General features: G+C 44.0%; 1 protein-coding gene across 11 annotated transcripts in view; it reads right to left on the bottom strand.

Moving 5' to 3' along the window:
- GARNL3 (GTPase activating Rap/RanGAP domain like 3) overlaps positions 1–14,562 on the bottom strand; it is a 216,171-nt gene extending 201,609 nt beyond the window's left edge. For 7 of the 11 annotated variants that reach the window (XR_008442642.1, XR_008442641.1, XM_054007551.1 and 4 more), the window contains exon 1: positions 13,996–14,126. Coding sequence is in view for 7 of the 11 variants with exons in the window: in XM_054007551.1 (XP_053863526.1) it covers positions 13,996–14,091 (96 nt within the window). In the remaining 4 variants the exon portion in view is untranslated. Of the gene's footprint in view, positions 1–13,995; positions 14,127–14,378 lie in introns of those variants that run through there. The other 4 variants (XM_054007554.1, XM_054007552.1, XM_054007555.1 and 1 more) reach the window with 3 other exon arrangements.
- Between the last annotated feature and the right edge of the window lie 1,455 nt (positions 14,563–16,017).

Genomic DNA, 16,017 nt, shown 5'->3' with positions numbered 1-16,017 from the left:
GAAATTCAGGAGGTTAATACAATTTTATATTAACAACTCTTGGGTGGAAGGGGGGCACATTTTTTGGTTATAAATTGGAACAAAACAAAAATAATTTCTGCTGGTGAAGGCAAATTATAACCTACATAAATTCAACAACTCTGGTTCAAGTTGTTTCTAAACCCCCCATATAGAAGAGGTGTGGATTTTAGCTTTTTGCTTATAAAAAGATATCCCACAAGAAGGACATTAAAATACAATGGACATATGGTAACAACTTTTATATAGTTACCTTTTAAAAAGTTAAATTATGTACTCCATGCTCTAGGTAAAAACATGCACAAGAATTGTATAAAAAAAAATTAAAATAAAAAAAACATTAAATTAAAAATTCAACTCCTACAATAAACATTCCCCAATACATGCATACTAAAAGTAATAAAGAATTCTCCCACCCCCCAACATGAATGTGCTACTTCTGGGAGCATTCTGCGCCAAAAAATTAAAATTTTGTGCCAAAAAATTAAGAATTCTGCAAATGTTATTTGCCAAAATAACACTACATAATCACACCAGTTTCAATTATTTTGGTAATTTATTTCAAAATACCTGTCAGCAAATATGTCTGAAGCAGAGAGTTAAAGAAACCCTATGACGACCCAGTTCTTGTTTCTTTCCCCAAGCCCAGTCGGAGGGCCAGACACCCACAATCACTCCCCACCTGAGCCCAGCCACGGTTCCCTGCCCCACCAACCAATACACCCAAACGCACTCCTCCTCAGAGCCCAGCCGCTGCCCCCCCCAGCCCAGATACCCACCCCTTCTCCCCACTCCCCCCCAGAGCCCAGCCGCGGGGCCCTTCCAACCCAAATACCTGCACCCTCTCCCCCCCCGAGCCCAGCCGCGGGGCCCTTCCAACCCAAATACCTGCACCCTCTCCCCACCAGAGCCCAGCCATGGGGCCCTCCCAGCCTAAATACCCACACCCTCTCCCTCCCAGAGCCCTTTACAGGCTAGACCCCTGTTCTCAGCCTGGACTTAGCCCTTGTCTTCCCCTAGCTTAGTTCCTTGGTTTCTTCAGGAATTTTTAGCAGTCTTCCTTCTCAGGTGGGGAGGCAATGGAGAGCCCAGATTGTCTGGCTTCCCAGCCTTAAATAGAATTTACATAAAGTGGGAAGCCTTTGTTTCCAGTGGAAAAGTACCAGCAGTGTCCAACGTGGTATTTTGTACCACGTGACATTATCACACGACCTTGCAGTGTCAGGGCAACCATGAGACAAGGTTTATTTGCAAGGTCCACAGGAAGGAACTCCTAGGAAGATGGGGGATCCACATTTTCGAAGACTCATTTGTCTTTTCCTAATGGCCCATTTAGGCTGATTGCTTACTGTCTGGTGGGCGTTTCCCAAGCACATACCCACACAGTTGTAATTGTTACATAGACAATATTCCTAACTTTAGATACAGAAATGATACATACATATACATACATACAAATTGGATAAACACATTCAGTAAATCATAACCTTTCCAATGATACTTCACATGATCCATCTTGCATAAAGCATATCTTAGTTATGCCATATTCATATCATAACAATATTTCTATGAAGAATATGGGGTGTAACATCACGGTTTGTGTCACCAAATCAGAAGGAGTTGGATGAGGCATATTCAGAACAAATGAAGTATCCAAAGCACAGGACTTGGTGGCAATGGGGGACTAAGTACCTACATATTTGTTGGAAATACAACATGGCAGAACACAGACTGACAACAAGTTCTGCATTGGTGGCAACTTTTTTGTTTTAGAAGGTGGAGGATGTAGCTAGCGGGTGGCTTTTTAGATTTGATTCTAACAAGGAGAAACGGGTTGAGAATCTGAAGGTGGAAGTCAAGTTGGGTGAAAGTAACTAAAAAATGATAATTGTAAGGAAAGGAATGAGCAGCAGAATAAAGACAAGGACTTCGTAATAGCAGACTCAACAAACTCAGAAATAGGATTCCTTGGGAAGGAAATCTTAGATAAATGGGAGTTCAGGAGTGCGGTCAGTTTCTAAAAGGAACAAGATTAAAAGTCACAACAACAAACTATTCAAATGCAGAGAAAAGCTAGAATAGTAAGAGACCCATATAGCTGCATCAGGATGTTTTAAATGACCTGAAAATCAAAAAGGAATCATAAAAAAGTGGAAATAAGGACAAATTCCTAAGAACTAGTATATAAAAAAAGCACAAGCATGTAGAAACAAATCAGAAAGGTTAAGGCATAAAATGAGTTACAACTAGCAAGGTACATAAGACAATAAGAAGAGATTCTCTAAATACATTAGAAGTAAAAGAATAATGAAGGAAAGCATGTCCACTACTGAAGAGGAAAGGAGAGCAAATAACAGATAATATAGAAAAGGCTGAAATGTTTGTAGCTTTTTTTGCTCCAGTCACATCCCTCGATCTGCTGGTAATGCCCCTACTTATACAGCCCAAAATGCCGTTAGCCTTCTTGGCAATCAGGGCACACTGATAACTCATATCCAGCTTCTCGTCCACTGTAACCCCTAGGTCCTTTTCTGCAGAACTGCTTCCTAGCCATTCGGTCCCTAGTCCGTAACAGTGAATGGGATTCTTCCGTCCTAAGTGCAGGACTCTGCACTTGTCCTTGTTGAACCTTATCAGGTTTCTTTTGGCCCAATCCTCTAATTTGTCTAGGTCCCTCTGTATCCTATCCCTATCCTTCAGCGTATCTACCACTCCTCCCAGTTTAGTGTCATCTGAAAACTTGCTGAGAGTGCAGTCCATACCATCCTCCAGATCATTAAGCATTATCATAAGCAAACTAGGAAAATATGGTCCAGATGAAATTACTGTTTGCACAACTGGTTGAAAGACTGTACTTCAAGAGTAGTTATCAATATTTCACTGTCAAGCTGGGAAGACATATTAAGTGGGCTCTGACGCTATTCAGTATTTTTTATTAATGACTTGGAGAATGGAATGGAGAATATGCTTATAAAATTTGTTGAGGACACCGAGCTGGGAGGGGTTGTAAGTACTTCAGAGGACAGGACTAGAATGCAAAATTATCTTCATAAATTGGAGAAAAGGTTTGAAATCAATTAGATTACATTCACTAAAGACAAACACGAAGTACTACACTTACAAAAGAAAAAAATCAAAAGCACAAACACAAAATGCAGAATAACTACATAAAAAGATCTGAGGATTATAGTTGATCACAAATTGAACGTGAGTCAACAATGTGATGCTACAGCTAAAAAGGCAAATTAATTTTGGGATGTATTAGCAGGAGTGTCGTATATAAGACAAGAGATAACTGTTCTGCACTACTCAGCACTTGTGAGACCTCAGCTGGGAAACTCAGTGTCCAGTTTTGGGCAGCACACTTTATTACAGATGTCAATAAACTGAACAGAGTTCAGAGAAGAGCAAAAAATAAAAATAAAAGCTTTAGAAAACATTACCTATGAGGAAAGGTTGAACAAATTGGGTATGATTAGTCTAAAGAAGAGATGGCTGGATAGCAGTCTTCAATTCTATAAAAAATTGGTAAAATGACTCTGATTAACTGTACTCCATGCCCATCGAAATTAGGGCAAGTAGTAATCAGTTTATGGCTAGATTCGCAATGGAACTTTGGCATGCCAATGCTGAGCATTGCCAAAATTAACTTTTAGATGCCTAAAAAAAAAAAAAAAAAAAAATCACTAGAATGCACAAAGCTTGAGTTCAGCACTAAGATTCCCTACACAATGAATGGGGAGAGATGGGGGCCTCAAAATGGAATTCACAAAAGACAACCCACTAGGCAGCTCCTCACATAAGCTAGGCAGTGGGAGATGCCAAGGGGTATGTACTAAATCCCACCCCTCTCAGAGATAAGCACCTAGATCCAGGCTACACGGAAGCACCTCCCTCTGCAGGGGATTCTCAGCTGCAAGCCCTTTCTTGGTGTTAGGCATCTACAATATTTTTGTGAGAGGTAGGATGAGGGAAACGACCTCCTGTCTGTTTGTCCACTGGTTAGTGTGCTCACCTGGAATGTGGGATACCCCCTAGTTCAAGACCCCCTTCCACCTAAAAGGCAGCATGGATCTGAACAGGGATCTGCCATTTCTCAAGTGACTGCCCTAGCTCCTGAACTACATTGATATTCTGATGCCTCAGTCTCTCCTGTGAAATTTGTTTCATTCTTGATCAGGGTGGATTGATTTAAATCAAGGTGATTGAAATTAACAATTTAAATCATTATCTAAATCACCAAGTGGATAGCCTCCTTAAGTCATCAACTTTAATCAACGTTTCCACTTGTACTTCAGTTATTTTCTCAAGAGAGGTGCATTCTCATTGGCTGATATAATGATTAAAATGAATTGATTTATAACTAGAGCCTTTACACTAGATTTAGTATATCTTATAGTGTACCCTCATAGGTAGCAAAAACTATTTACGTTTATTTTAAACAACTATGAAGCTTAATGTTTTCAGATTCTTGTTAATTGTACATTTTTAGTATGCTAGAAAATGGTGAATGATACATTGCTTATTTACTACATAATTAACTTTTTGTCAAGCTGCATTAGGATGGTAACTGGAATTTTATTAAACAAAACAACTTTAAATGTTTTGGATACATTAACCCCTCTTATCAAAATATTTCACGTGTATAACTACATTTATATATATTTGGAGCGCTTAAAGACAATAAAGTCATTGCGGAGAAACTAAATAGATTCTTTGCTTCAGTCTTCACGGCTGAGGATGTTAGGGAGATTCCCAAACCTGAGCTGGCTTTTGTAGGTGACAAATCTGAGGAACTGTCACGGATTGAAGTGTCACGAGAGGAGGTTTTGGAATTAATTGATAAACTTAACATTAACAAGTCACCAGGACCAGATGGCATTCACCCAAGAGTTCTGAAAGAACTCAAATGTGAAGTTGTGGAACTGTTAACTAAGGTTTGTAACCTGTCCTTTAAATCGGCTTCTGTACCCAATGACTGGAAGTTAGCTAATGTAACGCCAATATTTAAAAAGGGCTCTAGAGGCGATCCTGGCAATTACAGACCGGTAAGTCTAACGTTTGTACCGGGCAAATTAGTCGAAACAATAGTTAAGAATAAAATTGTCCGACACATAGAAAAACAAACTGTTGAGCAATAGTCAACATGGTTTCTGTAAAGGGAAATCGTGTCTTACTAATCTATTAGAATTCTTTGAAGGGGTCAACAAACATGTGGACAAGGGGGATCCAGTGGACATAGTGTACTTAGATTTCCAGAAAGCCTTTGACAAGGTCCCTCACCAAAGGCTCTTATGTAAATTAAGCTGCCATGGGATAAAAGGGAAGGTCCTTTCATGGATTGAGAACTGGTTAAAAGACAGGGAACAAAGGGTAGGAATTAATGGTAAATTCTCAGAATGGAGAGGGGTAACTAGTGGTGTTCCCCAAGGGTCAGTCCTCGGACCGATCCTATTCAACTTATTCATAAATGATCTGGAGAAAGGGGTAAACAGTGAGGTGGCAAAGTTTGCAGATGATACTAAACTGCTCAAGATAGTTAAGTCCAAAGCAGACTGTGAAGAACTTCAAAAAGATCTCACAAAACTAAGTGATTGGGCAACAAAATGGCAAATGAAATTTTATGTGGATAAATGTAAAGTAATGCACATTGGAAAAAATAACCCCAACTATACATACAATATGATGGGGGCTAATTTAGCTACAAGAAGTCAGGAAAAAGATCTTGGAGTCATCGTGGTAGTTCTCTGAAAAATGTCCACGCAGTGTGCAGAGGCGGTCAAAAAAGCAAGCAGGATGTTAGGAATCATTAAAAAGGGGATAGAGAATAAGACGGAGAATATATTATTGCCCTTATATAAATCAATGGTACACCCTCATCTCGAATACTGCATACAGATGTGGTCTCCTCATCTCAAAAAAGATATACTGGCACTAGAAAAGGTTCAGAAAAGGGCAACTAAAATGATTAAGGGTTTGGAACGGGACCCATATGAGGAGAGATTAAAGAGGCTAGGACTCTTCAGCTTGGAAAAGAGGAGACTAAGGGGGGATATGATAGAGGTATATAAAATCATGAGTGATGTGGAGAAAGTGGATAAGGAAAAGTTATTTACTTATTCCCATAAAACAAGAACTACGGGTCATCAAATGAAATTAATAGGCAGCAGGTTTAAAACAAATAAAAGGAAGTTCTTCTTCACGCAGCGCATAGTCAACTTGTGGTGCTCCTTACCTGAGGAGGTTGTGAAGGCTAGAACTATAACAGAGTTTAAAAGAGAACCACCATGAATTTATCCAGTTAAGTCCATTAATGGCTATTAGCCAGGACAGGTAAGGAATGGTGTCCCTAGCCTCTGTCTGTCAGAGGGTGGAGATGGATGGCAGGAGAGAGATCACTTGATCATTGCCTGTTAGGTTCACTCCCTCTGGGGCACCTGGCATTGGCCACTGTCGGTAGACAGGATATTGGGCTAGATGGACCTTTGGTCTGACCCGGTACAGCCTTTCTTATGTTCTTATGTATTGAACAGAAGGGTTAATTGTAGTCAGTGAATTAAACTGATTATTTCAGGTCAGCCTATGAAAATTTTCAAATATACTTAAGAGATTCACCTCAATTTCTTGAAAATGAAACAGTCTAAAATTAGTTAGGCTGTCCTTCAAACTTATAAAACTAGTAGATCTTATCCCTTCCCTCATTTGTATTGATAGACAAAGAGAAAGACAAGTTTCCTACTTTTCAACTCCCAATCTATTTCTCAAGTTTCAATGAATTAGTCCACATGAAGAAAATATTCTTTCTACCCTGAAGAAGAGGCTGAGTTAGTACTTCAAGAAACTCTCGTTCCAAGTGTTTAGCTGTTGACATCCACCAGTTCAGTGGTGTGACTTTCTTTAAATCATCATCAAGTAACATGTACTCCTTGAATAGTTCACCTACAGCCCTGAAATTTATTACTGTTGGCATGACTGATGGGTGATTATTAGATACCCATGTCTTTTCAAAGATAACTGCTAATGGCTCAGATATCTCCTCAGTCAGTTCCTTGAGTATTCTAGGATGCATTTCATCAGGCGCTGGTGACTTGAAGACATCTAATTTGTCTAAGTAATTTTTAACTTGTTCTTTCCCTATTTTAGCCTCTTCTAATCCTACCTCATTTTCATTGGTATTCACTATGTTAGACTTCCAGTCACCACCAGCCTTCTTGGAGGGGTTTATCTGTCCGGGAAATGGCGGTTTCCTCCCCTTCTTCAGGAGGTTCATTAGCATATCCACTGACACTGAAATGCTTGGAAGAAACCCCTCCCCCTGCCTTAAAGGGACAGAGTTAGTTTTCACAAGTACAGCAGGAACAACATTTTGCAAAAGTAGGGCCTGGATTGGGGAACCCTCGGTCACCCCTCTCTGTCCCCAGGAGGTCAGTTGTGTGGCTGCTCCCCTCCGGGAGAACAGTTACACAGTTCCCTCTTAAGACCTGAGCCACAGGTGAGGTGCCTGGGATTACAGATACAGATCCATCAAATTTCTCCTGGGCAAGTCTTCCCCTGTAATTAGTGGGGAGACATCCCTATACTCCCCCACATTCCTCCTTAACTTCCTTCTCTAGGCCCCCCTCTAGGGCATACACCCCAGTGCTCCCTAGAATGGAATTTGTCCCCTGTTCAGCTGTGGGCTCACAACTAACAGACAGAACAGACCCCATACTGGTAGGCATTGCACCCTCCTCCCTCTTTGAATTGGGTTTGCCTCCAGTCACAGAGCCCATGGAATCTAGGGTTACCATATGTAACAAATAAAAAAAGAGGACCCTCCACAGGGCCCTGGCCCCACCCATTTCCCACCCCCAGCCCCGCCCCAACTCCGCCCCTTCCCCGCCCTAACTCCGCCCTCTCCTCCCTCCCAGCCACGCGAAAAGGGCTGCCCGAGCGCTACTGGCTTCACGGTTTGCCAGGCAGCCCCCAGACCCTGCGCCCCTGGCCGGCACTTCCCCAGCGCAGCTGGAGCCCGGGAGGGGAAGCGCCCAGCCGGCAGCACTCAGGCTTCGGGCAGCCCCCATGCCTCCAGACCCTGCGCCCCCGGCCAGGCACTTCCCCTCCCGGGCTCCGGCGGTGCAGGGTCCGGAGGTACGGGGGCTGCCCGAAGCCCATAGCACTTGGCTCTTAAACAGAGCCGAAGAGTCAGGGGAGGAGCAGAGCCACCGTGGCCGGAGGCTCTGCTCCTCCCCTGACTCTTCGGCTCTGTTTAAGAGCCGAGCTGCCCGAGCGCTACCGGCTTTGGGCAGCCCCCTTGCCTCTGGACCCTGCGCCGCCAGCCGGGCACTTCTCCTCCCCGGCTCCAGCTGCCTCTGTTCCTCCCCTCTCAGACTTCGGCTCTGTTTAAGACCCAAGCTGCCCGAGCCAGCGCTACCGGCTTCGGGCAGCCCCCATTGCCTCCGGACGCCAGCCGCCGGAGCAGAGCAGCTGGAGCTGTGGAGGAGAAGTGCCCGGCTGGCGGCTGGGGTCCGGAGGCAAGGGGGGCTGCCCGAAGCCGGTAGCGCTGGCTCGGGCAGCTTGGCTCTTAAACAGAGCCGAAGTCTGAGAGGGGAGGACTCGCAGAGCAGCCGCAGGAGGGGAAGTACCGAGACGGTATTTTTCCCCGGACATGTTCGGCTTTTTGGCAATTCCCCCCAGACGGGGGGAAAAACCAGACGTATGGTAACCCTAATGGAATCCACATTCACCACAACACAGACTTTAGGACTCCATCACTTTTCTCTAGGCTTTCCTCTAGGACACATTTTTCTATGCATTTTACAGTGCATCCTGTTCCTTGCTCAACTGCAACTTCCTGGCAGCCAGCAACTTGGACAGTCTCCCTACCATCAGGCAAAACATTCCCATCCTGCCCTGAAGAAAAGCCTGTCTCTAGCCTTGGGTAAGAGTTGGCCTCAACCACACCCACCCTTGTCAGCAGACAGTGCTTCACTGCTGTAGAGGAATTACAGAGACACTCTCCCATTTCCCCAGCACACGATTCCTTTTTGCTGCTGCCAGACCCCAGGACAGCCTGAGCCACATTAAAAACGTCTCAGAGTGGTAGCCATGTTAGTCTGTATCAGCAAAAACCAAGAGGAATCCTTGTGGCACCTTAGAGACTAACAAATTTATTATAAGCACAAAAGCTTATGCCCAAATAAATTTGTGTGTCTAAGGTGCCACAAGGACTCCTCGTTGTTTTTATTTAAAAAGTCATTACCCAAAAGAATTTGTGTAAGATTATGAGGAACCGCAGTCACAGTTAATTCAGCTTGCAAATCCTCAGTTTCCATGTGCACTTTAGCAAGTGGATGGACTAGATGACCTCTTGGAGGTCCCTTCCAGCCTTACATTTCTATGATTTTATGTAGCTGATGGAAAGAGAGAACAGGGACAAGCAAGTATGAAGGACACCCTTAAAGGTGAGTCATATTCTCTGAGCTTGAATGATCACTGCAAACACATCCCAAATATTATGTAGACGTTACAGTATCTCTCCATTCATTCCCTCCCAGAAACTAAAGGAACTCTTCTCTTGATCACTGAGCAAGCCTCCTTCCAGTAAGTGGGAGGGGAGGAGAGCCCCTCAAATCATCTACACAGGGACTCCTATAAATTGATATTAATTTACCTCTTCCTTCATCCCCAGAAAATGGTTTCGCTGACATTTCATTGGAGAGATACCACGTTTATTTTTCCTCCATGACTTCTAAGCAAATTTGCTCAGTTGGCAAGCAAAAAAAAATTTATTTCTAACAGCCAGTGCTACAAACTGGACGATTGATCAGTAAGTCATGCTGTACCCATTCTATATCTCTCACAGAAGCAGTACCCTGATCCAGATTGAGCTGGTACACAGAGATAAAGCATATTAGCACTTCTCTGAAACTGCTATCTTGTTCTTTAGAATCTCATCTTTCATTTAAAAAGCATTAACAAACAAACAAAAAATGTAATCCTCTAGCAATTATGGATGCAAAGAAAACTTCAAAAATTTTAACTGTGTAACTGATGCAGAGACATCTATGCAAATCCACAAAGAATAAAATAACTCAGAGGTGTGAACTGCCCCATTCATCTCACTAATATGTTAACTCCGATGCCTAAAGATGCTAATTTAAATACCAACATTGTTAATATTTTATTTCTTATGGACAGGGACGATCACAAATCTGCACAATTTAATGAGAGTGACATCTCATTTTCATCCAACTGAACAATGTTTTGGAGATATTGCCAGATATTTATTTTCCACGGTCAAGCCCAAGGAGCTCAGCAGAGCTCATAGACACATTCAAGCCACAACAACTGGGAACCAAGCAGAGTTCAGAAAGCACAGGCATATCTGCACAATCTACTCTGAGTAGTGTCCCATTATGGGATTCACATGGACAAAGCTTATTTTGTGAGTGGAATCTGGAAGAGTACCAACACCTTCCCCCCCGCAATTTGAAACCCTATCCGAAGGGTGTTTTACAGGGGTACTTACAGAGCTCTTAAGGTATGCATCACTGCTCCCCTTCACGTAAAGATTCCACAATTGTAAATTTGTTAGAAATTCTGTTGATGCACAAACCAATATAAAGCCAGTTCAGTATTCCATAGGGGTATATGCGCTGTATTGCTAAAGAATAATGGAGTTTGAGTTTTACTGAACTCAGTGCTCTGGAAGGGCATGAGATACCACTGGGCAACCTTAAATAACTTCATTAACACAGAGTTGTCAGTTAACAGTCAGTAAGGTAAGCACCTATATGACTCTGAATATACTCAGGAAGCAGATCTGTGAGAAAGAAGATGCTTATTTTTATTTAAAGCATAGTGATTTTTCAATCCGTAAGCACACTTTAAAAGGCTATGGGGACGTCTCTGACATTGGTGATGAGAGAGGAGTCAACAAATCAGCCTGTTCAAAATTAATAAAGCATAGCCTCGATAGATCACTCTGCATATCACATAATAGCCATATGTTAAAAATCTAAACTGGACCTATGGGTTAGAAAGTTAAAAGACTTTGGTGATTTGTCATTTCCAGGGCTGCAATTTACAGAATAAAAGGTGCATATACATTAAGCTACTGACTCTTTTTTAGACCACCCAAGAAGCAGTAAAAGAATGACTCCTCATAAAGTGCTTGAGTCTTCATTACATACAGAACATTTTGAGTGGACTACACACATGTGCCAAAGCACGTTTACTGGGTTTTGCAGTAATACAGCAAGCTTTTTTTCCCCTTCCAGTATATACTGATAATGAAGGCTGGAATAACTAATATAATCAAACAATAAAACAATTGTTCAATATACTTTAGAAATATTCCAAAATAAAAATTGAATAGTTACACAACTTGCCCTACGGAGAATACTAAGGCTGGGTCTACACTACCCGCCTGAATCAGCGGGTAGAAATCGACCTCTCGGGGATCGATTTATCGCGTCCCGTCAGGACGCGACAATCGATCCCCGAATCGACGCTCTTACTCCACCAGCGGAGGTTGGAGTAAGCGCCGTCGACGGGAAGCCGCAGAGGTCGATTTTGCCGCCGTCCCTACAGCGGGGTAAGTCGGCTGCGATACGTCAAATTCAGCTACGCTATTCGCGTAGCTGAATTTGCGTATCTTAAATCGACACCCCCCCCCCCCCCCGTAGTGTAGATGTAGCCTAAGGAAAAAAAACAGAGCCACAAACCTCACTAACACTTTTTTGTCTCTTCTTCTTGTCAGTTTTATTTTCCTTTATTTTCAAGTGGATCCCAAATAACAAAATTTTTAAAAAGCTAAAATCTGAACAATCATGTAAGGCAGGCTCTAACACACCCACCACACAATGGCCCCAAAAGACAAACTAAGGAATACACACAAAACTTGGAAATACAAGTATTCCATTACATACAATGCCCCCAAATCCAAAAAATGACCTTTCAACCACAAGTCTTCCTTAGTGTAGGGTATTTAAAAAAGAGTCTGAATGACAAGGAAGCTTTCACAGTATAGTCACATCATCGAAGCAATAAAATATGTCAGTAAAATATATTATATCTCCTCATGAAGAAAATTTTATTACATTTGTATATTATAAAATATAATATACATATTTGTGAGATGGTGCCAATGCAATCAACTGCGGAGCAATGTGATACATTGCATTTAGCAAGCATCTTTCACAATCTCATCTGTACTCTATTCACAAATCCACTTGCCTCGGGATTTACGCTAACATTCCAAACCTCTGAGCAGCTTAAAACAGCTGCCATCTTAAAAAGCTGACTGTCACAATAGTTCTCTATTTATTTCACAAATATGTAATTTCCTTCCAAATATACACTTGTCTACAGTACACCACAGACCATATACAATCATACACAAACTGTAAGGTCACATGCCTCACAACCCATCATGACTAGTAAATAAGAGCTTATACCACTGGACAAGAGAAATTCTAGGTTTTCAGTGAGGCATGGTGCACTTGCTTCTAGCACTGACAGGTCCAAAAAGCAGAACTTTGAAGTCATGATGAGTTTATGACAAGGCATTTTACGAGTGCCAAGGATAAATCATCTCTGGCAGGAACGACATATTCCCTGGAGCCACCTTCCCTCTGGAAATGCCCCATCGTCCCCTCAGGTGCTCATACAGCTGGCCTCTGGCTAGTACGTTTCTGATCATATATATTTAATTAATGTGTTGTTTAGGTCATAAAGGCCATTTCACAATCCACACTTCCAAAGCAAGGGAATGTGGATCTCTCTAGTGTCTGTGAGGGACAGGCACCCCATCACTTCCTAGTTTCATTGAGTTTAAGGCCAGAAGGGACCATTAGACACCTAGTTTGACCTCCCGTACGCCACATGCCATTAATTTTCACCTGGATACCACTATATTAAGCCCAAACACTTTAGTCAGACTAAAACATTTCAGTCCTCAGGTGACTAAATTGTGTGCCAGTAGGACAGAACGGGGAGAGACTAAGATACCATGAATGCCCAAAGCCCCTACAATCGCAGAGAATCAGTTAGGATATGCCCAGATCTTGGCAGGTAAACCACACCCCATGCTGCAAACAAAGGCAAAAAGCCACCAAAGTCCCAGCTAATAGGGGGGAAATTCTGTTACATTTTCTATAGAAGTTGGTATTTCCACTACTACCACAACCACAATGGTCTCTCCCCCCTCTCCCCCCAAAAGAGCAAACAGTGAGGGAATCAGGAGGGACTCCAATAGCTGCCAACAAATAATAAACCAAACCTGTATACCCATGGGTTTTCATAGTCTAGCTGTGTGCACAAGAACATGCTCATATTACTATTAACCGTCCTTATTCTTCCCCCCTTTATTTGATTCACCGACCCATTACATCTTCCTTAGACACAAGCCTAGTCCACATTAGAAAAGTGGTGCTACTTTAAAACTAAGTTGCTTTCAAATCAGTCTAGTCAAACTGGTGCAAATTCCTGCATAAATGCATTTACCCTGGATTAACCCTCACTTCAATCAGTTTAGTTTAATTTGATAATTTAAAAATTATGTAAACTGACAAACCTTTTCGGATATAGCAAAGCCCTAAGATTGTAAATCTAAGACAGGAACACTGTGTTGTTTGGGGGTTTTTGGCTTTTTGGAGGAGAAGAAAGAGAGAAGAGTACTGTATCTGTGTAATCATAGCTCTATAACCTGCATCCTTCACTGGCCCTCCCTTTCTAGGTATATGTTAACTCTACATTTGTAAGCCCTTCAGAGTATAGACCCATCTTCTAAGTGTTTCACGGAGGAACCAGCTATAGTTACAGGCACTATAAAATATACAAATTTGCAGTGGGAACACACTGGCATATTCTAGAGCTTTCCACGGTGACTGCTTAATACTTTTTAAATTTTTGTTTTACTGTTTCATTCTCATTTTCAAATCATTGCCCACTTCTCAAAACACAGACCCTTGCCCCTGACCAGTTAATACATACCCCATCTGTAACCAGCTCCAATCCCACCAGGCCAAATTTCAGAATTCCCCTTGATCTCCAGCAGTACGACTCCACCTTTCTACAGCAGTCCAACATGACCCCTTGATTTTGAATCCTCTTTCATAAACTTGTCCCACGCAACAACAGCTTCTGTTACACCTCCCCCGCCCCAGCAAACCCTTCCCACCCCACCGCCGGCCCAAGCAACCCCCACGGCCTCCCAATGGTCCCCCGTCAGGAGTGAGATAGAAGAGGGCCCACAGCTCCCGCCTCTCCTCAAGGCGGGAACAGCGCGAGCCCCTTCAGTATAGTAACGCCCACACCCTCCGGCCGCCGGGGAGCCCAGCACTGTGGCCACGCCCCGAGCCCGCCGACTCCGTTACCGTTGGGCGATGCTGAGGAATCGTGTGGAAGCATCCTGGGCGCTATACAGCTCCATGGGAGTTGCGCGCCGCTCATGCCTCCGGCACCACCGTCAGGAACCGGTTCTCCCGCCGGGAGTAGTGACCGACAGCGGTTCAGCTCAGAGAACATTCCGCTCCCCGGGCGGTGGGACCCGACCCTGAATCTCCCTCCATCCCCCAACGCATCAATCACGGCTCGCCAAACCACCCACGAGCATGCTCCGCCCGCGCTGTTCCCACAGACAACCCCCCCTCCAGCGGTGCATAGTGGGATCTGTAGTTCTGAGGCCGAAGCAGCCTGAGGGGCGCTTCCAGCTGCGGCCCTGGGTTCCTAGGGTGAGAGTGCAAACATGACTTATAAGATCCCTGGCGGACCATCTCCAAATCCCGCCCTGCTTTGGCAGTCTACAAGATTCATCCAGCCGCTTCGCTCCACAACAGTGTCCTGCACCCCTTTCATATAGTACTTAATATGTGACAAAGACCCCCAATCAGGAACACACAGAAATTACCCTGGCGGGAGGCTGAAAATAGTATGGGATCCCCTCCCCTGGGCAGCTGGTTGGTGGATGCCCTGGTAAACCATTTAGCACAGAGGGTCACTTGTTTACAAACTACCAGGAGCCCCGCTTCATTGCAGTTCAGTGTTCAGCAAATTCCCGTTGCAATTTACTCCAAACTACAACTCTTTTGAATAGGGTGACCAGACAGCAAGTGTGAAAAATCGGGACAGGGGGTGGGGGGTAATAGGAGCCTATATAAGAAAAAGACCCAAAAATCAGGACTGTCCCTATAAAATCAGAACATCTGGTTACCCTATTTTTGAACTGTGCCATACACAGGCGCCAACTTTTCAAACTGTCGGGGGGGTGTTCGGCCCCAGGCCTTGCCCCCACTCCACCCCTCTCCCCAAGGCCCCACACCCACCCCGCTTCTTCCCGCCCAGTTCTACCCCCTTCCGGAGCATGCCGCGTCCCCACTCCTCCCCTCTTCCTGCACGCCCAGAAACAGTTGTTCGCGGCAGGAGCCGCCAGGAGGTGCTGATCTGTGGGGTCTACTGGTGGGCAGGAGGTGCGGGGAGAGCTAATAGGGAGGCTGACTGTGGGTGCTCTGCATGGAGTCGGCACCTCACTGTTCCACTCCTTATAGGTGCAGTAGCCATACACAGATACTGCAGTTTTATTCCATATACCACATAGACTAGTGCAAGCATAGGCACCGACTCCGTGGGTGCTCCGGGGCTGGAGCACCCACGGGGAAAAATTGGTGGGTGCTCTGCACCCACCGGCAGCTCCCCATCCCACCCCAGCTCACGTCCGCCTCCTCCCCCAAGCGTGCTACATGCCCACTTTTCCCCCCTAGCTCTCAGCACTTGCGCCACTTCACACAGCAAGCACTGGGAGGGAGGGGGGAAGAGGGGGAACACAGCGCTGGGGAAGAGGCGGGGCCAGGGCAGGGATTTGGGGAAGGGGTCCAATGGGAGAGGGAGAGGGGGGAGACAATATTTCCATTAATAAATCAAAATTTACAGATAGGCAAAGTTAGAAAAATGCTGCTTAAGAACTTGTTAGAGTTTGATTTAAGGATATTTGTATATTTTGACATGTGATATTGACAA

Source organism: Malaclemys terrapin, chromosome 17 (assembly GCF_027887155.1).
Source record: "Malaclemys terrapin pileata isolate rMalTer1 chromosome 17, rMalTer1.hap1, whole genome shotgun sequence".
Taxonomy (NCBI): Eukaryota; Metazoa; Chordata; order Testudines; family Emydidae; genus Malaclemys; species Malaclemys terrapin.
Note: the sequence above shows the minus strand (reverse complement) of the source record. Positions and strands in the feature narration are given on the sequence as shown.